At 48.9% G+C, this 27,584-nt stretch overlaps 11 protein-coding genes across 11 annotated transcripts; 6 read left to right on the top strand and 5 right to left on the bottom strand.

Annotated features, from left to right (window-relative positions):
* Positions 1 to 79: 79 nt before the first annotated feature.
* N7529_000134 (carnitine O-acetyltransferase CAT2) lies at positions 80 to 2,061 on the top strand (the record flags this gene model as incomplete). Its single annotated transcript, XM_057235665.1, has 2 exons — positions 80 to 1,863; positions 1,929 to 2,061. 2 exons carry the CDS (start codon positions 80 to 82, stop codon positions 2,059 to 2,061), a joined length of 1,917 nt encoding a protein of 638 aa, XP_057102468.1.
* Positions 2,062 to 6,761: 4,700 nt separating this feature from the next.
* On the top strand, positions 6,762 to 8,156 carry N7529_000133 (uncharacterized protein; the record flags this gene model as incomplete). The annotated part of the gene is made up of 1 exon (XM_057235664.1): positions 6,762 to 8,156. The coding sequence occupies one exon, from the start codon at positions 6,762 to 6,764 to the stop codon at positions 8,154 to 8,156; it is 1,395 nt and encodes a 464-aa protein (XP_057102467.1).
* A 597-nt stretch (positions 8,157 to 8,753) lies between these two features.
* Positions 8,754 to 9,834, bottom strand: N7529_000132 (uncharacterized protein; the record flags this gene model as incomplete). Its single annotated transcript, XM_057235663.1, has 3 exons — positions 8,754 to 8,887; positions 8,986 to 9,388; positions 9,457 to 9,834. The coding sequence occupies 3 exons, from the start codon at positions 9,832 to 9,834 to the stop codon at positions 8,754 to 8,756; spliced, it is 915 nt and encodes a 304-aa protein (XP_057102466.1).
* Positions 9,835 to 11,984: 2,150 nt separating this feature from the next.
* N7529_000131 (uncharacterized protein) lies at positions 11,985 to 13,736 on the top strand (the record flags this gene model as incomplete). Its single annotated transcript, XM_057235662.1, has 1 exon — positions 11,985 to 13,736. The coding sequence occupies one exon, from the start codon at positions 11,985 to 11,987 to the stop codon at positions 13,734 to 13,736; it is 1,752 nt and encodes a 583-aa protein (XP_057102465.1).
* Positions 13,737 to 15,196: 1,460 nt separating this feature from the next.
* On the top strand, positions 15,197 to 15,804 carry N7529_000130 (4a-hydroxytetrahydrobiopterin dehydratase; the record flags this gene model as incomplete). Its single annotated transcript, XM_057235661.1, has 3 exons — positions 15,197 to 15,430; positions 15,509 to 15,571; positions 15,658 to 15,804. The coding sequence occupies 3 exons, from the start codon at positions 15,197 to 15,199 to the stop codon at positions 15,802 to 15,804; spliced, it is 444 nt and encodes a 147-aa protein (XP_057102464.1).
* A 550-nt stretch (positions 15,805 to 16,354) lies between these two features.
* On the top strand, positions 16,355 to 18,832 carry N7529_000129 (peptidase family M20/M25/M40 protein; the record flags this gene model as incomplete). Its single annotated transcript, XM_057235660.1, has 1 exon — positions 16,355 to 18,832. One exon carries the CDS (start codon positions 16,355 to 16,357, stop codon positions 18,830 to 18,832), a length of 2,478 nt encoding a protein of 825 aa, XP_057102463.1.
* Positions 18,833 to 19,581: 749 nt separating this feature from the next.
* Positions 19,582 to 20,919, bottom strand: N7529_000128 (Sec62 family protein translocation protein; the record flags this gene model as incomplete). Its single annotated transcript, XM_057235659.1, has 2 exons — positions 19,582 to 19,791; positions 19,849 to 20,919. The coding sequence occupies 2 exons, from the start codon at positions 20,917 to 20,919 to the stop codon at positions 19,582 to 19,584; spliced, it is 1,281 nt and encodes a 426-aa protein (XP_057102462.1).
* Positions 20,920 to 21,152: 233 nt separating this feature from the next.
* On the top strand, positions 21,153 to 23,043 carry N7529_000127 (Lectin C-type domain protein; the record flags this gene model as incomplete). Its single annotated transcript, XM_057235658.1, is given in 2 exon segments — positions 21,153 to 21,215; positions 21,229 to 23,043. The coding sequence occupies 2 exon segments, from the start codon at positions 21,153 to 21,155 to the stop codon at positions 23,041 to 23,043; spliced, it is 1,878 nt and encodes a 625-aa protein (XP_057102461.1).
* A 341-nt stretch (positions 23,044 to 23,384) lies between these two features.
* N7529_000126 (CocE/NonD family hydrolase) lies at positions 23,385 to 25,298 on the bottom strand (the record flags this gene model as incomplete). The annotated part of the gene is made up of 3 exons (XM_057235657.1): positions 23,385 to 23,520; positions 23,543 to 25,036; positions 25,099 to 25,298. The coding sequence occupies 3 exons, from the start codon at positions 25,296 to 25,298 to the stop codon at positions 23,385 to 23,387; spliced, it is 1,830 nt and encodes a 609-aa protein (XP_057102460.1).
* A 356-nt stretch (positions 25,299 to 25,654) lies between these two features.
* Positions 25,655 to 26,230, bottom strand: N7529_000125 (uncharacterized protein; the record flags this gene model as incomplete). Its single annotated transcript, XM_057235656.1, has 2 exons — positions 25,655 to 26,077; positions 26,225 to 26,230. The coding sequence occupies 2 exons, from the start codon at positions 26,228 to 26,230 to the stop codon at positions 25,655 to 25,657; spliced, it is 429 nt and encodes a 142-aa protein (XP_057102459.1).
* Positions 26,231 to 27,239: 1,009 nt separating this feature from the next.
* Positions 27,240 to 27,490, bottom strand: N7529_000124 (uncharacterized protein; the record flags this gene model as incomplete). Its single annotated transcript, XM_057235655.1, has 2 exons — positions 27,240 to 27,267; positions 27,327 to 27,490. The coding sequence occupies 2 exons, from the start codon at positions 27,488 to 27,490 to the stop codon at positions 27,240 to 27,242; spliced, it is 192 nt and encodes a 63-aa protein (XP_057102458.1).
* Between the last annotated feature and the right edge of the window lie 94 nt (positions 27,491 to 27,584).

Here is a 27,584-nt window from a genome sequence, read left to right as displayed (position 1 = left end):
CCCCGATTCAAAGCGATCCCCGTGTAAAGCAGTGAAACCTGCCAGGAACAACCCATTGACACGTATCCAGACTCTCACAATGGCTCCTCGACGAGCAGCATCTTCCGTCCCTGAAGGTGAGTTTCGCATGCGTTTCGCCCACCGCCCATACCTTGCATCACGTAAGATCTCACGCGAGAATGGAGCTGACAGAATGACAGGATACAAGGAGGACATCTCCAAGGGAAACATGCTCCGTTTTGAGGACTCCCTTCCCCGACTCCCCGTTCCCTCCCTTGAAGAGACCAGTCGCCGATACCTCAAGTCCGTGCACGCGGTTGTCTCCGAGGCCGAGTACGCGCGCACCAAGAGCGCCGTCGAGGCTTTCATCCGCCCCGGTGGCCAGGGTGAGGCTCTGCAGAAGCGCCTCGAGGCCCGCGCCGCTGACCCTAAGATCAAGAACTGGCTTGCCGAGTGGTGGAACCAGGCCGCCTACCTCGGTTATCGTGACCCCGTCATCCCCTACGTATCATACTTCTACTCCTACCGTGATGACCGCGAGCGTCGTGACCCCGCCAAGCGCGCAGCTGCTATTACTACCGCTGCGCTCGAGTTCAAGGCCAAGGTTGACGATGGCTCCCTGGAGCCTGAGTACCTGCGCAAGGAGCCCCAGGCTATGAGCTCCTACCAGTACATGTTCAACTGCTGCCGTATCCCCGCTGACGGCGAGGATTTCCCCCGCAAGTACTCCGCTGCTGAAAACCAGCACATTGTTGTTGTGCGCAAGAACCAATTCTTCAAGGTGCCTCTCGTTGTGGATGGCCAGCAGCTTAACGTCTCCGAGCTGGAGCAGCAGTTCAAGCGCATCTACGAGATCGCACAGCCCGCGCCGCCGGTTGGCGTTCTGACTGTTGCGGACCGTGATCACTGGACTGCTGCCCGCAAGACTCTTGTTGCTGCCGATGCCGCCAACGAGGTGGCTCTCCAGGACATTGAGTCTGCTGGCTTCGTTGTCTGCTTGGATGACGCCAAGCCCGTTACTCTCGCTGAGCGCGCCCACCAGTACTGGCACGGAGATGGCTCGAACCGCTGGTTCGACAAGCCCCTCCAGTTCATTATCAACGACAATGGTTCCGCCGGTTTTATGGGCGAGCACAGCATGATGGACGGTACCCCCACCCACCGCCTGAACGACCACGTCAACAACCTCATTTTCAACAAGAAGATCGATCTCTCCGCCCAGACCGTGCGCTCCCAGCTCGCAGACCCCAAGCCCATCACCTTCAAGCTGAATGACGCCTCCAACGAGGCTATCGACATCGCGCACCAGTACCACCGCAAGCAGATCGCCTCCCACGAGCTCGTCGTCCAGGCCTACCAAGGCTACGGAAAGGGCCTGATCAAAAAGTTCAAGTGCAGCCCCGACGCCTTCGTCCAGATGACCATCCAGCTCGCTTACTTCAAGATGTACGGTAAGAACCGCCCAACCTACGAGTCCGCCTCGACCCGCAAATTCGCCGAAGGCCGCACTGAAACCACCCGCACTGTCTCCGACGAGAGCGTCGCCTTCTGCAAGGCCCACCAGGACCACACCACTCCCCGCGAGGAAGTTGTCAAGCTCTTCCGTGCTGCCCTTGCCCAGCACACCAAGTACACACAAGAGGCTAGCTCCGGCCACGGTGTCGACCGCCACCTCTTCGGTCTCAAGAAGCTCCTCCAGCCTGGCGAGCAGCTGCCTGAGATCTACCAGGATCCCGCTTTCGCCTACTCTTCCTCCTGGTACCTCTCCACCTCCCAGCTGAGCTCCGAATATTTCAACGGATACGGATGGAGCCAGGTTATCGACGATGGATTCGGAATCGCGTACATGATCAACGAGAACAGGTAAGCTCCGCTTTCTTTCCCACTTGTTCACATCACAAATGAATACTAATACTGACATCCTCCAGCATCAACTTCAACATCGTCTGCAAGCGTCTCGGCGCTGACCGCATGAGCCACTACCTGAACGAGGCGGCCTCCGAGCTTCGCGACCTCCTCATGCCCGATCTCGCTGCCCAGCCCGAGAAGCCGAAGCTGTAGTCTGTTGCATATACCCGGTTTTTTTGTGCTTTTGGATTTCTCTCTAGCGCCTTAGATGTATAAATCTTTGCCCGTTCGGGTGTTTTATATTTACATTTTATTCAAATTGGATTACTAGATTAGCCACTTCATTCTTGGCTTGAATATGTACATGGTGTCTAAAAGGTCCACGGGTCTAATGATATTGGGGATATATTTATATCATCCAATGAGAACCTTGAAAACACATTGGAAAAGACCGGGAAAAAGGCCGATGAAATGAGATACAGGAATGTTTAGAGATGGCTTGTATGAACAGGACTGCCTACAATACTCACCACTATTGATGTCAAAGAATGTTTATTCTTTCAAGAAGGCTCCTGTCTGTTATTGAAAGAGAAGGAATCATAGTAGCCGTCTTACCATGACCAATGGGGTACCCGCGCATTGGTCTGTTTCACCTTTTACAAGATTGTCACCTAATGCAATATTTATATTGTAAGTATTTTTTGTAAGTGGTTTAAGTAAAAAAGGTACTTATAAGTACATGTCAAACATCCTCGAATATCTCAGAGTAATCAAATTAGCCTATAATGTTAAAGTAGAATGCTGATTATATTTTAATGCTTTATATATCGATTTTATTCGAATATGTAGGTATGCTTCAATATTTCATTTTGGAGGGTCGGAAAAAGCCTCCGAAAACTATCTACTTATGAGAACTATAAAACTGCTTAATTTTATACACTAGAACTATTATAATTATAATTATATTATAACAAACATAACTATAGCTGAATCTATATACTTCTATCGACCTTGTGTTATATGATATTTGAGGATGCTTCATATGTACTTTAAAGTACCTTTTATATGCAAGCCACATACAAAGTTTACTTACAACATGTATATTGCATTAGGTGGCAATCTTGCAAAAGGTGAAATAGACTAATGCGCGGTCGTGTGCGTTGGTCATATGGTAAGACGGCTAGTAAAAGTAGTCATCTCCACTAAACATAACTTCTCCTTGTTAAACAACTAGCAACAAGTCGGAATTTTTTTTTTCTTTCGCCCCTGTTCCTTTTTTTTTTTTTTTTTGAAAAAAACAAGATTAAACAACCTTTCAAAATCGAGGAAATTCCTCATAAGAAACAGATGTGAGTAGAACCCACCCCACTACTGAAGAAAGAGATGTGGAAAAGGCAATATGAAGAAGGAAAAGGGAAGAAAGAAGTGTGTAGAAGAGAATCTGTCAAAGGCCTTCCTCACCTGGGCAAGTGTGTACGCTCCTTCCTCAAACCAGAACATCCAGAGGGCAAGCGCATACCGAAGTGTCTACACTTCAGCATGATTACATGCGTATGCATATAGGTACAATATGGTACAATATGTAGGATATACAACATTACAGATCAAATCATTTGTTAGGTGGCATTTCTACTTTGTCTTTTGAAAGCTCTTTTAGGGGGATTTTCGAAGGTACTTTCTGTGACTTCTCAATCCTAATACCGAAAACTAGCTAGTTGACAGCAAAGGGGTAGATGCCAAAAGCATGAAAACCATGTACATGAATTAGGTTGATACAGGAACTTGTCAAAAATAGAATCTATACTCTTTCGCAGCAATCAATTAATGAGCCATCTGGTTAAGCGATCAAAACAAGAGCCTATCTCATGGACAAGACGTGGGAATCACCACCGACTGGCTCACTCAATCGATATCGAACGAACAATTCCACTGGTGAATTTTCGGTGTCCGCAAAGTCCCATAGTTGGGAGTACTGTATCATCAACCCGGCTCCATCATACGAAGCTTGAATGATTCTCCCTTTAAGATCGTCCATGTAAGAGAAAAGCAGCATCTATACAGGTCTAAGATATCATCACGCCGTAAACCTGTATGGGACACTTACGGGATGAACAGGGCATTGACAGAAGGGTCTGTGATTGGTTCGAAGGAGTATCGTGCTCACAATCGCTCTCAGTTCATATGTGGAGAGTCCCTGGTCTGTAACGGTGGGGCTAATACCAACAAGAACCGAGGCAATCGAATGTGGCTTGCACGGGAGATCAAGATATCGGCATGTTCGGCACATGCTCCACATGTCTCCTCTTTCCCAACTCCACTCTGCCGTAGGAGGATCACCTACTTTGTGGCGCGGACTTTGACCTGTTAGCTCAAAACTATAGGGGAGAAAGTCGACTTACAACCAATATTCTTGATTGCGGAGGTCTTGGAGCGCGATCAAGTCGGATGGACCTTGTTTAGGCGCGCTCACGTGAGTACTGATAACCCTCTCTATCTCTCCGGCTTGCTCGGACGGTTCATAATCCTTCATTTCGTCTTTGGTTGGTATGATGAAAGTCCAGTCATAATCTTCCCGGGGCACGTCGGGATGATCAACAAGGAGGGGATATTTCTCTAGAAGCTTATCTGGGTGTGGTTTGAAGAAGCACGGGTCAAATTCAAGGGTGCCATGATTAATCGGAGTTAGAGAGACCTCAAATGCTTGGATTCCCAGTCCCTGAACCTCTTCAGAAGAAGGGAACTTAGAGTCAAGGCTTTGTAATTGTCTCAAAAGGCACCTTAAAAAGGTGTGAGGTTGGACTTGCGGTTCAGTCATCCTGAACGGAAAGATGAGGTGATTCAATGGGAAAAGGAGAAGAGGGCGGCAATGTGAGTGCATGACTTCACTTTTCCTTCGACCCTGGTATGGTTATCCTTGTACGTAGATGATCCATGGACACATAAGTACCGTCAGCTGATACATCAACCCTGGAAGGAGAAGAGTGGCCTAGGATGTTCTTGGGCCTCTCCCTCTCGTCTTGCCTCACTGGATTTTCGGGCACCAAGAACCGCCTCGAGGTGATGCTTTATATCAGTCATTCTCTGGCGAAGTAGTTGACATGACTTAAATCTAATAAATCTACTTCTTTCTATTATAAAGAGCAGAGAGACAAGCCAAGATAAACGGAGCCAGTGGGACCCCATATTGGCTTGTAGCATGGGTGAGGGGGAGAGGGGTTTCACAACATCATGCTTTGCCTAGAGGGACATAGTAGAAGCTTCCATGGAATACTGACATCAGAGAACCTCAGGCTCCCAAAAGAGTCATGAAGGAACTGTCTGAAATTCTCGCAGAAATAGTCCTTGCCCTTGTGGGCAAAGCAACACTGAAAGCTGTGACTATCAGCAAAAGTAACTTACCTTTGCAAATACTCCATTTCCTACTCTTCACCCGGGCCCTTTGCTCCCCTTTCACAATTTCTTAAATAAAAAAAAATAACAATAGTTTCTGCCTCGACCAAAATGTCAGATGGGGATTCCCTCCCTTCCTCTTTACGTTTGTGCCAGTATGAACAAGCCAGTAAGGACATATCAAGACAGCAAAATAGTTTGATTTTCAAGTATGAGAAAATAAATAGTCCGGCGCAGCCATTTGCAACCGGCCTCATCGTGGCCGGACTTCCGGCACGGGGAGCACCAGAGCTACAGCAGTTATCAGTGTACATTCCAACGATAAATGTAGGGTGGAGCTTTTAAGCAACACGGTCAAGAAAATCGCATTGCATTGGGTACTGAAATCACGCAGAACAAGTGCAGTATATGCTTGCTTTACACTTACGAGAGGTGGAGGGAGTGGCGGGGCATCAGCCATGGCGACAGCGAGGGAGGCAGGGGTATTTGTTATTAGTTTGATTTCAAAAGAAAAGAAAAAGACGGGGGCACGGTCGAGATATTGGCACGGAGAGTGGAAAATGTGGTGTTTAAAGAGGTAATTTACTTTTGCTGGAAGTCGCGAATTTCTGGGAAACTACTCACGTAAGAACATGCCAGGTTCAAATCAAGCTCACCGTCCAATTTGCCATATTCTGCATTTGTATATCTAGAGGAACGATCTGATGAGCAGGAATCTCTCTTCATATAACTAATGAATGAAGGTTGGAGATGATTTCTCGATTTAGGTGTGCAGAAGAACCATTGGCTTCGCATGCATCTGTCAAGTCTGGCACATTTAGGCTACTGTGAGAGGTGAAAGATGTAACCTATTCCAAAAATTGATGAGCAGATCAATTTATTTTGTGTCATTGGTCAAGAGAATGGTGAAAGTGCGACCAGACTCTCTCAACCGCCACAGCTTATCTGTACGGCACAGTTTCGTGTGTCGTTGCTTAATGGTGAACTAATAAGCCATAAGGACCTAAAATCACAGTCCATGGGGCTTACCATGGGAATGAGCTTCGAGTTGATCTGCTATCAAAAATTTATGCGTACCTACATATGTATGCATATAAAATGGCAAGATCCACTGGAAGATCAACGTGGGTACCGAAAACTTCCACTGTACAGCACAGCCCTTTGTAGATAGAATATAAAGTTCATATGTGCAACTGCTATATTCAGGGGCATCAGCTCTATTTTCTGTCATTACTTGAATAAGATCTATATCTCCGAGGACCTCGCAACAATCTCCCACATTGGGAAATCAAAACCGCAGCTCCACTTAACAAACCTTCAACACTCCCATGCTCCAATCGCCAAGCCCGATTCACTTTATCAATCAGTGAAATCTAACTAAAACCAGCAAAAGCCATCGGAAATATGGTCGTGGGTCAACACCAACACCCCAGTGACGCGTCCATGAATAAGAAGGACATTCACCAAAACGATGACTCCTCAATCCCCATTTCCAAACACCCCAATCACCTCGAATCTTGAGCATGCGCCCATCAAAATATCTCTGGGTCCTATCCCTCGGCCTGGCAAATGCCTCCGAGCCTCAAAACGCAAACCACATCTTCAACGCCATCCAATCATGCCTCAGACACTACGAATCAGCCCTAAATCCCTACGGCATGGCCTTCCACCTCGCCTCAGTCCCCAAGGGAACCCGCTTCTACCACGGAACAGGCAAAGCAGACCCCATCGTCGGCGTCGAATGGCTCGCTTTCAAGCCACAGCACTCACTCGGCTTCGCGCATCGCTCCGGCTGGCGCAGAGAGAAGAGATCGCTGGACGAGCAGGAGCCGCTCAATTCTCTCGCAGATAGTCATGCCGATGCCGATGTTAACGATGATGCTGATGACGATATCCCGCATGGCTACCTGCACACCTACGCTGCTGCGCGCGATCTCCGCCTCCTGTATATAGACGGCATGTCCGCGGGTCCTGGCGGCTCGGCCGAATCGCAAGACCGCATTCTGTTCAACGATACGATTCACAGTCCTGCGCCTGGGCCGCGCCCGCCTGTTGGCGGTCCACCTGCGGAGAAGGAACGTGCGTTCCAAACTTGTCGGATGGTTGAGGAGGTGTGGGGGGAGCGGGTTGATGGGGTTGTGAGGACGGAGGGCGATTTCGAGATCATCCTTTGTCGGTTTGAAAGGGATTTGGAGGTTGTTGGAATTACGCAGACTCGAGCGCAGGATGGGCCTGGGTTTGGAGGGCCGAGGGGAGGAAAGGGAAAGGGGAGGCCTGGGAAGGGTGGGAAGGGTCGTGGCGGTCCTGGTGGTGGGCTTAGGGGTCCGGTCAGAGGGGATTGCTGTTCCATTGCTGCGAAGTATGATCAGTTACTTGGCCACAAGGTGCATTTGGACTTTGATCATTTCGTTTCGGCGTTTAGCTATGGCTTGGATCTTTTCCCTGCTGGCTCGGATCGGCCTGTGCTCGATCATATTCCCACTGAGTTGTTGGAACCTATTCGGCGGGATATCAATGATATGGTTAATAGCCTGGAGCCGGCGGTGGGTTCCTTCGACTGGCAGGCTGTTGCTGATATGATTGTATTCCGGTATTCGGACGAGCTGCAGACTCTTGCTGCTGGGAATTTCTCGTCTGCTGAGGCGTTACATGAGAGGCTTGAGGGGTTGTTGGAGCCTTTTATTGATTATCGTCACTTTGGGGCGAAGGGGGAGATTATTCATTTGTGTGAGAATGAGTTTATTCCTGGTTCCGCCCCTGTGCAATCTGTTGGTGGTCGGGTTGTCTCTTCGATCTCGAGATCGATCTGTTCCACTTTGGCGTCGGGGTTGTTGGATGAAAAGGATTTGGATGAGACGGTTGCTAGCTTCAAGCAACTTGTTGAGTTTTTGGACTGGACAACCTGGAAGGGCCAGTGAGTGAGTGCCGTGGATGCGGGTCTTGTCGAGATGACAGCCTCCACATTTGTTGTACAAGCCTATGACTACTGTATCAGCCTACTAAATACATGGTTGTTGAACTACTCAATTCGCCTTAGAAGGAAAACGAAAGGGGGTTAGCTAGATGGTGAATGGTACGTTGAATTGGACTGTTCCGCCACATCTGTATTTGTACATAGCCACAAGTATGGACTGGGTCGTTGACACCAGGAGGCCAAATATTCCATGCGAATGACAAGCCACTGTTCAAAGCTGTGAAAATGAACTGCTAGGCACAATGAACCGTCCGAGGACACTGCAAAGTCCGAAATGAGATGGGCACTGCACACCTGAGCCAGCCCACGATGGAATCGATTCCGTACCGAAATAAAAGATTCGATAGTCCTTCACGAAAAGGTAGATGCCAAGGTTGTAAGATTGCAACGGAAGTTGCGGGGATTGAGGGATTTCTTCTGATTTGTCTCCATTGTGTATTGAATCAATAGAACGCCGAGCCAGACACCCGAGTCGCCTGATGTGCCAATCATGGCCTGGTAATGTCGTCAAACGGGCCGAAGCTCGTAGTCAATATGGTTTTCAGTCTTGACCGTCTCGCGTCGACCCCACGGCAGGCGGGTCCGAGACGTCGGGACCCGCTTGCCCGGGCGGAGCACCCGATGTAGTTGTCGCCGAAGCAGATTGAGCATTCGATATTTCTGCAATTTGTCTCTCTGCACGGTAAGGTCAGTACGGATGTCCTAATAAATATCTACCATCGGGGTGGAGCACTCTGCATGATTAGAGCAGAGAATGAAACGGTATCTCTTACCTAGTTCCCGAATCCGTTGCCGAAGAAGGAGGTTCTCTCGGCCTAGTGAGCTAGCTTCGGCTTGGTAAAATGCACTTTCATCCCGACTTCCCCGCCGAGATGTGCTATCCCGCAACCCGGGGAAAGGTTCCACGCCTTCCGGTCCACGCGAATCAAGTGGTCGCAAGCTTGGTGACGTTGCCTGGCTCGAAGGTCGCGATGCTCGTCTGTTCGAGGCTGATGAAGAAATCGAAAGTCTATTGCCTGCTGAAGGTGCTGGTGGACCAGGAGGAAAGAATGCCGACCGCTCTGAGGACGGGGTATCGTCGATGGCACCTGATGACTGCGCGGTTGGTTGCTGCTGGCCTTGCTGGTATTGATTCAGTTGGGCCTGCTGGCTGCGGATCATTTGCAACAGACGATTCTACAGTACATTGTGGTTAACTCATGGTCATGCGCTATACTCCCTCAGATGATGCGATGTTAACCTACCACTTGTGCTTCCTGCTCTTGCTCCAGTTCTTGATGCAACTCTCCCAAAGATGGTGCCCGCTGGTGATGGGGATCCGCCGTCGCGAAGATGGGGCTTCCGCCGTGGCTGGATGGGCTGACTGTACGGAATGCATGTCCGATGGAACTGCGATGCTCGGCGGAGGGCTCGTTGGGCTGCATCTCATTCAGGTTTAGATTATGTCCGGCGTTAGATCTACGTCGCTCAGAAACCGATAGTCGTCCTATGCTCGAGCCACGGGACTGCCTTGGGGAGGCATTGGGGTTCGCGGGTGCACCGGATCCTGGTGTAGCAGACATAGTACGGGACGAGATTGAAGTGGAACGAGATGGAGGAAGGGAGTTGAGATCTGGTGACATCTTCAGGTAACAAGGATGGCGTGAGAAGAGTGTGAGTCTAGAAGCTCCATCTGCAACGTATGATACGTCAGGCGTGCAAGCTTGGGCGGTGAGCTGGGTGACTACATTTCGCGGGGTCGGTGACGGTCACCTGACGTTGAAATGAATATTGATGCCTGAGGCGACTCAATGGATCTTTTCTGTAGTTATAGAAGGAAAGATGCCATGGAAATGCTCTAGGAGTTTCACTGTATGAGACCTTTTAAAACGAATCTGTTTATGCTCCGAATGGCTGGCATGTACGAAATAGGACAATTTTCTTTTTTTCGCCGGAACATGGTCGAGACCAAATGTACCAGGGTCGAATTAGCCACAACACATCTTCTGATGGTCCCTTGTTACAACGGCACAGATACAAATACGCCGGAGTCTCCGGACAAGTATATCCATAGGTTCTCTATATTTCTTCCACGGTAGTGGATTTTCCTCTGTATACAAGACATTGTATTGTAGACATTTATCGGAAAGATCGTCCAAGTATCGCGTGGCGCCTAAGATACGATCTTGTCGATCCTTCCCAGCAGTAAGACTTTTGCCATGTGCAGGAATGAATGTATGTCAGGTGGCATTCCCCTATTGCGGTTCTGGTTGTTTCCGGACGAGATGCGGTCCACCCTCGGCGATGTGACTCGGCGGACCATCAAAACTTTGTTTCTGGGCCCTTTTCCACCGAAAAGCGAAGAAAGGGGCGTAGGATGCCGCATCAGGGCGCATGAGAACTCCCAAAGGATTGCATGGGCGCACTGCAAGGGATGACAAGTCTCTGACAGCCTTCGATCGGGCGTTCTGGAAAGACAAACCATAAAAAGGATATATTCTCTGCAGATCGGAGGATTCAATGATCTGGAAATTTCCCCAAATACATGTACTGTAAAGAAACTGCCCGGTAAGAAAAAAAAAGCCATCCACAGGAACGACCCATAGGGGAAGCGGAGTCCGAGCGACAACAGTTTTAAGAGTTATGGGGCCCTTACCCTGATGACGATCGGCTAGAACGCCACGGCCGCAAAGTAGGGCGCCATGGCGGTTTTCCAGTGCTTTGAGCCGTCAGATTGCATAATAATTGTATGGTCAGACCTTGGGATCCCGTTATGATCCACGAACAGTCTGGCGGGACTGACGTCAGATTCCAGGGCGAGCAGGTATTGAGCGATTTGAGGGAATCTTGGCAAATGTCTTGTTTGGACTTCAGTTTTTGATTCCGTTGTGGTTGTTTTTTTTATTATTTATTATTTGTTACTATGATGATTTTTGATATTAATTCTTCGTACAATATACCCCAGTATATGGGGAACCCATGCGGCCGCACGGTCGGTCCCCTTACTTCGTGGGGCACCATATGGTTTTCGAACTTGATTTGGTAGACCGCAATAGACTCAAGATCCGAAGAATGTTTGACTCAATGCAGTATATGTAGACATCCCGAGACGGCGTTTAATCGGCCCAGAACGGCTTCGGCCAAGATGAACGGAAAAAATCGTAGTCATGGCTCTCTCCAGGTGTGGGTCCATTCAATACCCTATTGCGGGCTAGGGACTTGCCATTTCCGGAATCGCGTTCTACCCAAGGATTGAGGAGGATGTGAGAGGATGTCGAACAGGAGTGAACTAATATTACCAAGATAACTTGAGTTTTCTAATTCAAATCAACGCAGTGTCGTGTGAAGTCTGGGGAATTGACTGGGGATGTAAGAAAAAAAGTGGAAAAGTGGGTATGTTCTCACCCATGGGGAAACGATTAGAAAGTCGGCATCCCGGATTACAAAGTCAATACAGTAACCATGGAAAGTACCATAAGTCAAGAAAGAGTATGTGAATGGTACCTAGAACTACCCTTATATTGTATGTAATTAACGAATATCTGGAGAAAAAAAAGGTAAAAAAGAAAAAACAAGTGGAACTAGTAAACTTCGGATTTCGCTCCTTCCCTGCATTTGGCAACTTGCCATTTCCACCGTTTTCATATTTAAATCGACTTCTTTTCCTCTTCTCTATTTTTCTTTTTCTTCTTCCTATCTCTCTTTCTCTCATCTATCACTTCCCATCTTAGGGGCTTATTTTTTTACTGGTTATACCCAGTTTGGTTTGCCTTACACTTACGTCACCTTCACCATGGCGATCACCGACAAACATGGGAGGGACACCGTGCAGGCAGCGGAGGCTGCCCACGCCCAAGCTGTCGTTAATGCTGCTACTGAAAAATTAGAAGAGGAAGATCAATGTGAAGAAGCCTCGCCTTCACCACTCGAGCAGATGGTGCTCACCGAGGACATGTGCTATGACAAACTCGGATACTCATTCAGCGAAAGAAAGAAGTGGACCATCATCGCTGTGATCTTTTTCGTGCAAGTCTCCATGAACTTCAACACTTCCCTTTATTCGAATGCCCTCGGAGGAATTTCTGAGGAGTTCGGCGTCTCCATGCAGGCCGCGCGATGCGGTGCTATGATTTTCTTGGTTCTCTACGCCTTCGGATGTGAACTCTGGGCTCCATGGAGTGAAGAGCTGGGTCGCAAGCCTATTCTTCAGGCGTCTTTGCTCTTTGTGAACATCTTCCAACTCCCCGTCGCTTTGGCCCCCAATTTCGCCTCCATCATGGTTGGTCGTGCCCTGGGTGGTCTTTCCTCCGCGGGTGGCTCCGTCACGCTGGGAATGGTTGCCGATCTGTGGGAGCCCGATGCGCAACAATACGCCGTGGCCGCCGTCGTCTTCTCCTCCGTTGGTGGTTCCGTGCTCGGACCTGTCGTCGGTGGTTTTGTTGAGGCTTTCTTGCCATGGCGGTGGGCCATTTGGATCCAGCTGATCTTCGGTGGTGCGGTTCAAATTATGCACTTTTTCCTAGTGCCCGAGACCAGAACCACTGTCATGATGGATCGCATCGCCAAGGACATGCGCAAATCTGGTGAAAATCCTCACATCTACGGTCCTACTGAAGGCATGACCTTCCGCGAGCGTTTCCCTCTCCATGAGCTCACGTCCATCTGGATCCGTCCCTTCAAAATGTTCCTCACCGAGCCCATTGTGCTGGTGCTTTCATTGCTGAGTGGTTTCAGTGACGCTCTGATTTTCATGTTCATTCAATCTCTTGCTCTCGTCTATGATCAGTGGGGTTTCAACACCTGGGAGAAGGGTCTGGCTTTCATTCCAATTGTCATCGGCTACTTTATCGCCTGGTTCTCGTTCTTCCCGGTCATCAAGCGCAACATCAAAGAACGCCGCGATCACCCAGAGAGTGAACGTGCTCAGTATGAGTCCCGTCTGTGGTGGTTGCTCTACACTGCGCCCTGCCTCCCGATTGGTCTGATCGGTTTCGCCTGGACCAGTCTGCCCACAACTCACTGGATTGGATCTATGATTTTCGCTGCCATCATTGGTATCGCCAACTACGCTATCTACATGGCCACCATTGACTACATGATCTGCGCCTACGGACCATACTCTGCATCCGCGACCGGTGGTAACGGGTGGTCGCGTGACTTCCTTGCTGGTGTTCTCACCATTCCGGCCACACCATTCTTCGAAAACATCGGCGGCGAAAGGCACCTCGAATATGCTTCCACTATTCTCTTCTGTATCTCAGTACCCCTTGTTGTTGCCGTCTACATCATCTACTGGAAGGGCCCTGCTCTGCGCAAGCGCTCTCCATTCGCCCAGCAGCTTGAGGATGCTCGTGTACAATTGCACACCAACATCGAGAGCCGACGTGGATCCAAGATCCCCGAATCATCCCGCGCCAACTCCTGGGCCCGATCCCAGCAAGACCTCCGCATCCGTCCCACTATCGGCAGCCGCGCTAACTCACGGGTCAACTCGCAGGCCAACTCGCGCGTCAACTCACGCCGCAACAGTGTTGTCAATGCTTAGACGTTTGATCTCCCTGTGGATACTCATCTTCAGTGGAAGTGGCTGGATTAATTTCCTGTCATAAGAACCTTCAAGCATCTTCATCTCTTCTCTGTGCATGTTTTCGACGGCATGAGTTTACGCTGTGCGTAGCTAGCTTTCATTCTTGCCCCCGCGCTCGGCGGATATCCCCCTTTCAGCATCTGGTTTTTGTTTTTGTCTCCCTGTTCGTTCAATGTAAATGGGAATGATTCGATATGGAAGGGAACCGGGCGCGGGTTATTAAACTAATTGTCCTTTTTTTGTTCTTGCTTCAACTGAAAGACTTCATGATCTGGAGTGTGTTATGTATGCTAGGGGTGATCGCAACTCAGTGATGCCAGATACGATTATACCATTATCATTGCTATTCTAAATATTTCCAAACAAAATTGTGGAGTTTGCCTCTTAGTGAAGTATATGTATATGTATATGTTTATGTGTAAAGTTGAGGATACCTTGTTCTTAGACGAGCAATGATCTACGGTGGAGATGATATGCCCCAGATGAGGTCCATCTCAGGGTCCATATGGGGGATCTTCATCGACCCGGCTTCAAGAATACGGTATGAATAATGTAGCATTTTGGTAGTCCTGGAATTGTGCCCAAGTATGGAATTTAGACTTCCGCATCCGGACACAACGATATATAACATGTAGTCAGAGAAGCCGACGACCAATCAACCCTGCAGAATCGACGTCTGGATCTAGACCTGGCTTCTTGCAGTTCTCTCGATGTTCTTGATCAGTGGTCAGTGAATTGAGGCCGGGTCGCATTGTGGCTTGGTTTTGACTTCTGCCTCGGACGCAACACAGACACTAGCTACTTAGCGTCAATGTTAATTTCGATGCTACATTCGACTTGATGCATGCTTTTGTTCTATGGGCATTGCAATTGCAATTTTGATTCTGTCAATTCTGCTTTTGGTGCGTCGCGTGTTCTTGGTTTGTTTGTGTGGGGTTTATGCATCGGGCTGTACTGAGACTCGTCGGCCGAGGACTAAATCTCATTTTTTCGGATTGGAAACCTTCGGTGAGAGTTGTATAGAATCAACTAATCTATCTGTTAGGAACGCTATATGGATTGAATTTTCTTGCGAAAGAAAAACGAAAGAAAAGAAGAATAAAAAGACAGTAAGCTACATGAACTATAAATGGGTACACTGCACGGAGCAGACCAGTTCAATAGCATCGCGTCAACTGAATCGAAGAATTCCAAATAACGGAGAAGTTTTAAATTGTCAACTCCTCCAGGGATCATACAGACATATATATTTAGTAAATTTATATTCAATTTACATCGACTAATAATGAACATCAAATATGCCTGTAAGCACAATGCAGTCTCACGCACAATTAATAAGATATTGGCCCGTGCACCAAGCTTACAACAGCTTCGAACATTTCCATCCAGAGCTTAGCTTCAACCAATTCCAGTCCAACATGAATAGTCTCGCCTCTCTGCGTTTCTGTGCACGCTCACTGAGACCGACTCTGCACTCTCCCGCATCCATCTTCATGACGCGCAAAATGTCTAGCTTCCAGTTCGCCGAGGGCGAGGATCCGCAGCAGCTCACCCGCGCCGCCGAGACCCTCCTCCAACAGGGCTGGGCGCGGGATGGAGATGGAATGGGTGTTACTAAAACGTTTCACTTTAAAAGCTATTTTAAGGCCGTGGTATGTTGGCTCGTGGGCTGCCTGTGCTGCGCTGCGCATTGGCTTGCGAGGTGCTGATCACATTTGGTTTTTTTCTAGGCTTTTGTAAATGCCGTTGCGGCGGAGAGCGCGTCCAAGAAACATCATCCTACTATGACTATTGTGAGTGTTGTCTAGGTTTACTCTGTACATGTTTGTATTTAGGGTAAAAAAAGAAAAGAAAAGGAAATTAAAGCTGACACTTACAGCGGATTGGCTCCGTCGATGTGCACTGGACGACCCATCGTCCGCGTGGATTCTCGGAGAAGGATGTGTCTATGGCGCAGCATTGTGACAAGGGTGCTGCTCTAATGGGCGCAGTTGAGCCTGGTCAGGGGATTAAATGTGGACCCTAGAGGTTCGATGCATCTCGAGATCTGGATTTTGAGTGTAGCGAAGTTGCTGGTTTCATTTTCTTGTTTTGTATTTTTATGTACAATATTTGTTTACTATATGTAGATGCTAATTCCTGTCAGAGGTATAGGGATATTTGACATATCTATCACATCGTATTCTTTTTAATTTTAATTTTCCAAAGAAAGTGAAAAAATGCTAGGCAATTTAGGCATCTAGACCTAAGGCTAACTAATAATATGTTGGTTAATTTCCTCATCCCCAAGTCTGTAGTAGATCCCCCCCACCGTTGGGAACTAGCCTGGATGTGAATTGTTCCCCTTGAAATTCTGTGCTTCTTTTTTCTTTTCTTTCCTTTTCTTTCCTCCAGTTTTTCTCAAAATACATTCAACTCCCCGAAAGGGTCATTCTTCTGCTACATTTCGGCTATTCACCTCGTGCGACCTGCCATGACGTGGGATCCAACGGTCCTGCAGGCTCGTCCACGTTCGTCATTCCGATGATCTTTAAACCTACTGGCTCCTTTTTTCCCTTCTCTACAGATTATACAAAATGAACGAAGCCCAGTCCTTTGGCGAGCGTAGAGGGCACAAGCTTGCGCCGCTTCAAACGAATTTTAGCCGACCAGCAGCAAAATCTCGTTTACAGCGACCTCGGCCGACAGAATATCCCGGTACCAATGGTACAGAAGGTCCGGTTCCGCTGCGAAGCCCAGTCGAAAGTACAGTGAAGCGCCAGTCTTCAAAATCCAGTTTGCGCAATCTTTTTGGTCGTGACAAGTCGCGTGTCGCACCAAACCCCAAATTAAACGAAATTGATGAGGCGCAATTGCCCGAGCCCCAAACCGCTATTTTCACCGAAACACCCATGTCGCCCTCCCTCTTGAGCCCGCGAACTATAGACTCAAATCCGACTATTACCTCCCCCACCGACCCGCGATCTCGAGCGACTTTGAAAACTGCCCGTTCAAAACCCCCAGATCCCTCAATACCTACCCAGGACAAATATGGCTGGAAACCGCCTCCATTGTTCCAAGCATACCCCCAATCCACCAAGCATGATTGCCTGGCCGCACCGGCTCTCTCTGCGGACTCCATCTTGCGCTTGCATGCGACATCCGCGAGAACCTCGGCCGAGGATACTCCTGTCAATGCGCTAGAGCTCGATGAGGCTGCCGATGCCGCTCGCAAGAAGCGCGAACAAAAGCAGAGAAAGCATCTCCGGACATTATCTGGTACCATCAACAAGGTGGAATGGACGCAGAAGATATATGTGTTGGCAAATGTTGGTTATATTCTTCAGTATGCAGGCGAAGGAAAACATGATCGTCTCCCAGAGCGGATGCTTCTTTTGGGTCCTCACTCCGTCGCGTTCGCTAGCGATGCCATCCCCGGGAAACACTGGGTGCTTCAAGTGTCTCATAATCCCACAGCCGACGTTGATTCCACCGTCCCCGAGCCACCCAAGCCTCGTTTCTCGCGATTTGGCTTCCACAAGTCCAACCACCGCCGTTTCTCGCGCAGCTTCCTTATGGTCTTTGATAACCCGGAAGCTATGATCAGTTGGTTGGTCGCGGTTCGAGCTGAGATCGAGAGACGGGGTGGACCCAAACTCACGCAGGAAAAACACTTGGATGAGGATACGATGCCTCAATTGCGATCCAAAACCAGTATTCGTCAGATGGTGAAGAAAGATCCCCATCGTATTTCCAGCTTGTTCCTTCAGCCGCAGACTCTCCAATCCCCTACCGAGGAGGACGACGGTCAGTCTGTCGGTGGGGCAACATGGCAATCTCGACGCAGCTCATATGTATCCGCCGGACGTCGCTCGGTTATTGAATCGCGATCAGGATCGGTCTCAACTGGTCGTACAGAGGCCACAAACCCTACCAACGGTTCCGCCTCTTTCGCGTCCGACGTGCGCTCTTCGTCTTTCACTTCTTCAAATATACCCAATTCCCCACCGGTGGCCAATGGCACTTTCAGATCCGATGAGCCTCTGCCGGAAGAGCTTGATCGATTCTTCGCCCGTAGTCCACCCCCTGCTAGCCAAGGGAGGCGTCAATCCACTTTTATATCTCAGCCTGCACAGCCTCCGCCCATCACCGACTTCACTGAGGAACCACAGTCCAACTATCCCCTCACCGTGCCCGAAGAACTAGTCCGGTGTGCTTCACCCCCAGCCCCAAATTTCAGTGTTCCCTCATTCAGCAAGAAATTTGTCCCACGGGGCGGGCCAATCCCTGTCCATGCCTCTCCCCCGACTTCATCGCATGCCTTTGTACGGCGGGGCTCGAACGACCCAAGTCTGTCAACATTCGCCTCTCCACAGCAGTCTCCGACATTCAGTGTAGCCAGCTCGCGCTATATCGAGAATTCCGAGCCCAGGCGCATCTTGCGTCCCTCGAATTCCGAATATGCCCTGGCCAAGGCTGTGCGGCCTTCGCAAAGCCCCAACCGTTTCTCCCGTGAGCCTAGGACGGCCCCACCGTCAAAACCTCTACCTGATCCTCATTCTCGTCCTTTGAGTCTGCTTGGCCGCCCTGGTGTGGGTTCTCAGACTATCAGCGAGACAGAGGTTGAAGCGGCCTCTTGTCCAGCAGAACCTGCGCGCAGCCGAGTCTCAACAGTTGACCCCGATAATCAGGCTTCCCCAAGCATGGTGCGTCGCAAGAGCATGCCAGGACTGGGTATTGCGATCGGTCCTCCATCTGCACCGCCTCCCAACTGCCCTCTTCCCAAACTTCCCCCGCTCGCCAATTCAGGAAATCCCACCGCCGCTCCCCCTGTTTCTCTCTCCATTTCTGCTCCTGATACCCCTACCACCGCCACGCCCACCACGCCACAGGCCCAGGCCCTTGGGCCCTGGTCCGCGACCTCTCCCACATCACGATTCTACGGATCCCAGACAGTGCGCGATCACGTCGAAGACCGACGCAGAAGCGGCAACGCGCCCCTCCCACAGTCCCTGCCTTCAAAGAACACAGCTCGGCACTCGAAACTGGTCAAAGGACCCCGCTCTAGTCACTAGGCATTTATGGCCACGATCTTCCCTTCGCTATCAATACCCTCTCTTTCTCCTTTGCTACGATATCTCTCACGACAATACCCTGAGATACATTCGCTATACTCACGTTTCCTTCTTGCTATTATTTTCTTCGGCATATGTGCATGTCTCAAATACACCTTTGCATCCATTGCATACATATCAGTCATATCCGTCTCCTGTATACCGTTCTAAACTGTCTTATTTTGTCTATATCTACTCTTACTTTCAGTTCGCATTTGTTGGCATTATTTGTTATTGTATATATACCCCGTTTTATATTTTGTTTGGTTGAATGTGCATGTCTCGTGGAATTCGGGTTTCTTTTGGCTTACTGCTTGCTTTCTTTCATTTCTCTGATCTTTTTGTACAGGGTTCCGTACATGGTCTGCATTAATTGTGCTTAGCTTGTACAACATAAGGTACAGATATTACCGGATTGCCTTCTCTGCATTCAAAACCCTGCAAATTTTGTTTTGTTCGAGTCTCCTATCAGATGGCATAAGAAGCCTACGCTCACCACCTAGTATACAACATGCACAAAGAAGCTATTAATAATTCAGAGCCAAATTATTCTGCCTTTTGATATGACCTTATTTCATAGACAAAGAAATAAGACCTGAACACCATGGAAATATGGAAATAAGATTCTCATGAAGATGATTTTGAAGTAAGCACCCGCGACAGACCAATCTAGGTCTTCAGCTTTGAACATCGCTCGAAACAAAGAAACATTACTCCTCGACTTCCTCCACCTGAGCTTTCATATTTCGCCTCGCCAAGGATGCAGAATCAGCGGGCTCGGCGGAGGTTGAGACTGCAGGGGTCTTGGTTGCAGAGGACGTAGTGGGAGACTGTGCTGGTACTGAGGGAGCAGCTTCGGTGACTGCAGAGGCAGACCCAACCTTGGCCTTGGATTTGCTGGACTTTTTGCTCTTCTTTGTCTGCGGGAATCATTAGTTTCAGTGTAGTGGCATACGGTCCATATGGAAAAATCATACCTCTTGCCAGCCCCATAGAGGCTTGAAGCTGTCGAAGAATCCAACATCCTCAAACAGGTTGGGGAACAGCCAGAGACCCGGCGCGACAGTAAAGACCGTAATGCAGAACAGAATCAAACGGAAGATAGCCATGGCGAAGAAGAGACCGAGCAGTCCCATCATACCAACACTCAGATACCATACTCCCTGGCGCAGCATCATAGGCCACAGAGGGAATAGAACAACAGCAAAGATACCCGCAACAACAGCAGCGGCCATGGCCTTCTGCTTCCATTGTGGGCCATCGTACAGCCAAACATAATGCATCATAGGATCAGTCTCCTGGTGCTGCTCAATCTTCACGGTCCACAGTCCCTTGGTACGGTTCTTGGGTTTGGCGTGGTCATGGCCAGCGTGCGGGTCGACCTTGCTGACTCGGAGAGCCAAGAGGGAAAGCGGCAAGAGCTTGAATACATTCTCGGCAGAGGCGCGGTCGGTCACAGGAGGAAGGAGGGAGTTTTTCTTTGCGGCGGCTTTGGCATAGGCGGGGGATTCAATAGCTCGGATGGCTCGCTTGACTTTTTTTGCTATGTTAGTTTCTCTGCTCTCAAAATATTGGGGCTCTGACAATGTCTCACCCTTAAACATGTCCTTGCGCTGTCCATCCATGATACATGTGCGTGGTTTGAGGTTCTGCGACCGCAGCCAGTTGGCCACGGCAATCGCCTTCGGGTCGGGAGGGTTGTTCGGGTTCACAGGGACCTGCTGTGTGGTTTGGTGCTGGTGCTGGTGCTGTTGGGGCGCGGGCGCCTGAGTCTGTTGTTGTTGTCCTTCCGCTGCGGGTTGACCCTGTTGTGCCTGAGCTTGTTGTTGCTGCTGCTGCTGTTGCTGCTGGTGGGCTTGCATTGCCCGCATCCGGAGCTGCTGGACATATTCTTCAGTAGTCAGACCAAGCTTCGCAGCATCGGTAGCCAGCTGTTCACGTTGCTTTTCAGCGAACTGCTGGGGTGTCATCCCTCGTTTAGCGGCTTCAGCGGCGAACTGCTGTTGCATGGCCGCCATCTGCTGGGGGTTGGGGCCTGGCATGGCCATATTGAAGGTAAATTATTTAAATTGAATGAAGCAGAAAAGAAGAAAAGAATAACGTTGGGAGGTGTAGTTGTGAAAGAAAGAAAGAGAAGTGGCCAGATTGACTCGGCTGATTTGCGCTCCGCCCTACCGACTTCGCGAACTAAGAACTTCCTTGACATTCGCAGATTGTACAACTATTGCATCTTTATGCGCAACTATGGTTTTGAATGTTGATTTAATGTTCCTCATACTCAATGCCTGTCCAGTATGATTCTTCGGCTACTCTGGTAGATGCTACTTGGGTAGCTGTCTTATTGGTACGTGCTCCAGTTCCAGTCCGCGCGCCGGTGCCTGCGCTCATGCATTACCGTCCAGAGCGAGCGCGATGTGGCCGGACAAATTCCACTTAATTTCGTGACAAACCCCACTGTCTCACTATCCGCCGCTTGCTTCGGAAATCTCGTATATGATCAGGAGGACGCCGCCCAATGTTTCTCCAACCTTCTAGCAATCGGGTATCGACGGCTCGTTGTCGATCTGTACTGGTCGGTCACCCGCAGAAGCTGGTCTTTCTGTCCGGTGTCTGTTCCGGCCCAATCCGATGTAACTGTCTCCTCCGAGACGTCTACTGTGAGCAAGACTTCGGAGACCTCGACGGTCACCACTGCCGAGACTACAACCACGGCAACGAGTGCGGACCCAGCAACTGTCACAGGATATGAAGATTCGAATGGAGATATACTCTATGAGCTGGGGCAATATAGATGCACCAACAATCTAGATCCATACACCTTGGCTGAGGTGCTTGTTGGCTATTTCCAAGACACCAACTCCCAGTTGACTGTGTATACGTCATACCTCGTTCTCAATCTTCACGTTGCCGCAAGTGATTCAACACCAGATGAACCCGCTTCTACCATCACCGGAGAGGAATTGCCCTCGGGATCAGAGCTAGCGGGTTCGTTACTCGGGACAGCTCTCGCCGACTTTATCTATAGCCCTGCCCAACTGGCCACCGACCGAAGCAATCTCAATGATTCTTGGTACCGGGTCGATCAGAGCTATATGCCCATTACAGAGTATTTCACAGTTCATGAAGACGAAGCGGGTCAACAGAGCACCCCGGATGGATGGCCATCATCAAAATACATTCAGCTGGCGAAACGGGATCGAGTACTCATAGAGTACGGCACTATTGATACTCAACTGGTGGATTATGACCTGACTGCAGATTCAACTATGATCTTTCCCCCTGGCTATCTGACAGCTGGTACGAATATTTTTACAGCCGCCAATGGCACGCTTGCATCAAGCTGTCGCTATAAATCTGGTGCCACAGATGTAGCCCAGGCCAACTCATCTTGGGCAATATCCAGTGGTATTTCAGTTCCTGGCGGTCTTTCCACCGATGATACTATGGCTTCAACATCCGAGATCATCTCCGATATGACAGCGTGCGGTCTTTCGCCAATGCTTAACACTACCCTATTCGGGTCAACTGCCGACACCGAACTTGAACACTACCGCAATGTCTCCCTGTCAGCTTCTTGGGCCTGGGCGATTGGCGAACCACACGACGCGAACTATGCGGGTGGCGATGGGGATCCTAAGTATGATCGTTGTGCAATCATGGATGTATCGCTTGACGGCCGTTGGCGGTCAACAAACTGTACAGAGGAACGGCGCGCCGCTTGTCGAATTGGAAATTCCCCTTTCTCATGGCTCCTGTCAGATTCACCTGCACATTTCCCCAATGTTTCAGAAACCTGTCCAGAAGGATCGAGCTTCGCTGTCCCGCGCACCGGTCTGGAAAACAAATATCTCTATGAACACCTTCTTTCGTTGCCAAACACGAAGATTGACCCTTCTTCTTCAAATGCGCAGCTTCGAGAAGTATATGTGAACTTCAACTCGATTGATGTGACTTCATGCTGGGTTTCGGCTGGTTATGGGGCTGCTTGTCCCTATGCATCTGACCCGCAGCAAATTGAGCGCAAAACTGTGCTCGTTGCTGCGGTCGCTGGTATCATCATTCTCGTTATAGCGGCTTTGACTTTCTTTGTCAAGTGCAATGCCAATCGCCGAAACTCTCGACGTAGAAAGCGTGCCATTGGCGGATGGGAATACGAAGGTGTTCCCTCGTGAGGTCTTCTAACAGTTCGGGATGTTCCATTGCACTTCTCAAACTATCGCGGACATACCGTTTGTCTAAGCCTTTTTTGAGTCATGATATCAACACCATGTACGCGCTATTTCACCCCGTCAATTGCTTTACCACTCATTGTGCCTTTCCTATTTGATACCCTAACTTGCGCATGAGGATCATGTTATATTTTCTGTGATTTTCTTGATCAATAAATCCATCTGAACAAAAAAGCAAAGTGCTATTCTCCTAATTACTCTTTCTACACCGACCGAACCCCGTAAGGCTATTGAATTTCTCGTGATGGGGTCTTCATCTAACCAGGCAGTCTTCCAACCTCGATTCAGAAACCCCTAACTCCTGGGATCACGGGGATTGTCATATAGTTGACGTGAGATGGGCTGAAGTGAATATTATTCTCGCCTTTAAAAACATCTTGCGCCCTGCGATTGATTTCCCGGTTAGTTGTGAGAGCGTGCCTGGTTCTCTGTTGGGGCTTACCTGTCAACCGGATCATCATGGGTGAACAGTCCAGTACCCGCCGTATCTCCTGAGCTAATTTCCAAAGCCAAGCGATTGCCAGCATCAACGACCACGTTAGTAGGCCACAGTTCGACATCGACAGTGTACACCTCATTGGCAAATACCGGTAGAACATCGGTCGAGAGGTATTCACGGTATGGAAGCCATGAGCGATGCCTAGGGTGGTTTGGATTGGTTTTTCTCATACTGACTCTGAGGAACCCTTTTGTCACCGGTGCGCCTTCGCCGGTTGTGCCCGTATAAAGTATCTCGGTGCCTTTGGATGAGATGTGTCGAAGACTGACAAACAAATCAAGGTCGGAAGGAATCGATCCGTCTCTTTGGCTGGCTGAAACATTCAACCGGGCAACAATATGCCCGGTAATCTCAGTTTCTTTCTCGAATGGTCGCGTTTTGAATGTGAGCATGTCAGAGGGACGCCCGGTGCCGGGTGCTTCGTAGCTCTGCTTGCTTGCAATCGAGATATTTGGCTGATTGAACAGCATTTCCCCGTTAGGGGCGAGGAACAGCTTCGTGTATACTGTCCTAGCAATTGGCCATCCCATCTCATATCTTCTGGACAATGCTTTCTCTGTTGTGGGGTTGTTGAATCCGATGTCGCCTTTACGAACAACCATGTCTACAGGAGGCAGAACGCCCTTCTTTGACCAGCCGCGTCGATCGTCGTCCTTCAAAAATGCATCCAGAAAGCTTCGCTGGATCTCCACCTCTTCTTCATAGTAGAAAGGTAAGTCGTGACGACCAGAGATGAAGCGGAGATACTTGAACTCAGAGCTTGCCCAGGTGTATCCCTCCACGTTTCCTCGGAGGTGAAGCAAGATGCCACCCCAGTTGGCAACACTCAGGATTGGAACTGTAATGTCTTCCAGATTGAACTCGGATTCCTTCGCAGCTAAATCATCTCGGTAGCGGTTGAGGCGGCCCCGGGAGAGTATATCGACAGTATTTTCTAACAGTTCCTCCTCTGGCAGATCACCCTCGATGGTATCAGGACCCCAGTTTCTGGCAGCACGGCCTGGTAAGCCATATTGATTGGAGGCTACTTGAAAAGGCCACCACACGCGAGGGAAGCCACTGGAGAGAATGCCGCCATGTCTTTGAGAATCTCTGTAGATGTCTGAGAACCCTTCCCATGGCACGGCGGCGGCCAGCCCTTTGGGGTTTCGCGCTGCCGCTCTCCACTGAGTAGCGGCAAAGTAGCTGATGCCCAATAAGCCGACTTTGCCGGTCGACCAGCTCTGCTCTGAGCACCATTCAATCACCTCACAAAATGCATCAATTGTCCTTGCAGACGACGGGTTGAGCATTCCAGGTGACTGGCCAGTTCCCTCTTCGTCGGCTCGCACCACGACGTATCCGTGTTCGGTCCAATATTTGGGTGTTGGGGTTTCCCAGGAGGAGTGGGCGGTTTGATGAGTCGGATTCAACTCGTTGAAGCTTTGTGGTTGGAATCTTGAATTCGTCAGTTTGGAAAAGTAGAAACATGTCTACGTCCGTAGCTATGGGCGCCGCACCTTTGATACGGGACATCTTTGCCGTAGGGTCCGTATGTAACCAGCACTGGATAACGGGCTTGCGGGTCTGAACCTTTGGGCCTGTATACATTGCAACGAACAATTCCACTGTCTTTCAGATGAATGGAAACATTCTGTTCGAAAATGTATGGATAGGACTCGCTGTCAACGGTCCTGATGTCACGGATATGGTTCGGCATTCTGACGAATAATAAATAAATTCAGTAACTGCAAAAAAATGAGCCTGGTGGATTAGGTATGAAAATAGTTTGTACTGATTCAGCATCTTGCGTCCATTGGAGAGTGTTGGTGTTTTAATAAAAGTCCGCCATCTATCGGACCGAATCTATCGCCCCGAGTCTCGACGATCGCTCACATATTAGCACGGACTTCATTATCCTACCGTATCTTTTTTTGTAATTTTTTTTGAATTCATGCATCAGCTTCCAGCTGTAAATTCGATCTCTGGCTTTGTTGCAAAGTCCGCTGCGTGTTGCGCTTAATACCTCAATTCTATTATATATGTTCACTAATCTTGATTCAAGTTGATTTTTGACTAGACGTTCGAGCCTATAGACACCAAATTTGGATCAATGGTGAGCATTCCTTCATCCCAGTTATTTTCAAACAAAATTGCCCTATCATTATCCATGAACATTTGAGATTTTTTTTCGATCCAGCCCGAGTCATCCAATAAAGCTCCTCTCTCTTGTGATTCCAGAGGTGCCTCTTCTTTGAAAATGTCACCATGGGTCTGCATAGTCACCTCACACTCTGTGCCTGCTTGATGTGATATGTATGGGAATTGATACAGTCCGTGAACGGCATGGGAGGGTTGCATGATATCAGATATACTGATATCAGTGCTGGCATCTAGGGTCACCATGCCCTCATGACATCGGTTGTATAGAGCACGGCGCCTTTCAGTGATGTCGTAGGCGGTAATCTCATCTTTCACCGATTGAGAGATCCTCTCCCACTAAACGAGCATTCAGGTCAGCCAGAGTCAAAATAGGTTGATTATAGCTCAAACTTACAAGTCTTTTTAGTGGTATCCAGTGTTTTTGCAAGTCATCCAGAATGACAAGGCATGAGATCAACTGACTCCTAGCATGCTTGGATATACTGGCATCTTGAATATTCAAAAGACTAGCATATATCGAAGCAACAACAAAGCTGCAATATCCAGTGAAAGGCGGAAGATGTAACGTTTTTTGACAGGCAGAAATTGCTGCATGAATCATATCAACGAAAGTATCGGCATGATGAATGGTTGTCTTTGTGCAATTATGAAGAAGCTTAGCGGAGAGACTTGCGTGGGTGGACTTCCCTGTAAACAAAGGAATAAAGAATGAATGCAACGACATCATAGAGAGGTTATATATGGATTGAATGAAGAAATCTTGGATCATATCAGGCTGAGAGAGCTCCTGATAGGATCCGCTGTAGCGAAATTCAGGGAAATCATCCCAAAAGAACTTCAACCGTCGTTGCAGTCCGACAAGTTGGTCAAGCTCTGGGTGCAATCCATTCCCTTGCAAGATCTGAATGTCGTGGCTGTGACTTCATTAGCTTTGATTGTGCAGAAATGGCAAAGAATGCTCACTATATATGGAGAAGCTGTAGGGAATCCAAGAACTTCCCATGTTCATGACTCTCTGCCCGTTTTGCAATGCCATAACCATTAATCTGCGTATCCAATGACATATTGGGGGCTGCGAGAGCAAAGTCACTGGGGAATACTGTAAAAAGATCATCGCCAAGGATGATGAACGTAATCACCCAGCAATTCCAGAAGCACCGTGAACCAAGCAATCTAACCAATGAGCTTGATACGCTTTCCGAGCCACGCCTTTCTGGTTTCAGTGATTGGTATCCGAGGCCCCTTGCTGCAAGGTAAGCGGCATCTGGTGTGATCGTCGTCAGCGATTGATACCGCCAATTTCGAGCAGGTCTTCTTACGGGAATGCAACTTGGCTCTCTGCACATCTCCTTTGGCAAACCAATATGTAGATAGAATCTCGTTGCTTTGGATGATTTCCAGAGAAGGTCGATGGGCTTCAAGTAAGCAATGTTGACTAGCGAGTCTAGCCCAATCTTTGGCTTGACTGGTCAAGACTTGAGCTGTTTCAGACCTAGCTTCATGACTCCTGATCTGTGTAGTCTCTTCTAGAAAGCTTGGATGGGGGAGTTAGCGGTTGGTGTTTCACTCTAGAAGTGACACTCACATTGATGCCAGCGCAAACATCGCTTGAGTGGCATGTTCAGGCAGCTTGGATTCAAGATACTCATTGATCACCTTGCTTTTGTTGAAGATAACAGTCGCAGATATATAGTGCGAAAACAACGTTTCCAAAAGGTGCAGGCCTAGAGGAATGGAAGGAAGAGACATAGGATCTGCATCATTAAAATGAGACAACTTCCACGTTGAAATGTCAGAATATGCAAGATCTATCGACTAACGGTTTACTCACGATCGTAGGGCT

The sequence above is a fragment of the Penicillium soppii genome, assembly GCF_028829465.1.
Source record: "Penicillium soppii strain IBT 18220 chromosome Unknown utg000001l, whole genome shotgun sequence".
In the NCBI taxonomy this organism is placed as follows: domain Eukaryota; kingdom Fungi; phylum Ascomycota; class Eurotiomycetes; order Eurotiales; family Aspergillaceae; genus Penicillium; species Penicillium soppii.
Note: the sequence above shows the minus strand (reverse complement) of the source record. Positions and strands in the feature narration are given on the sequence as shown.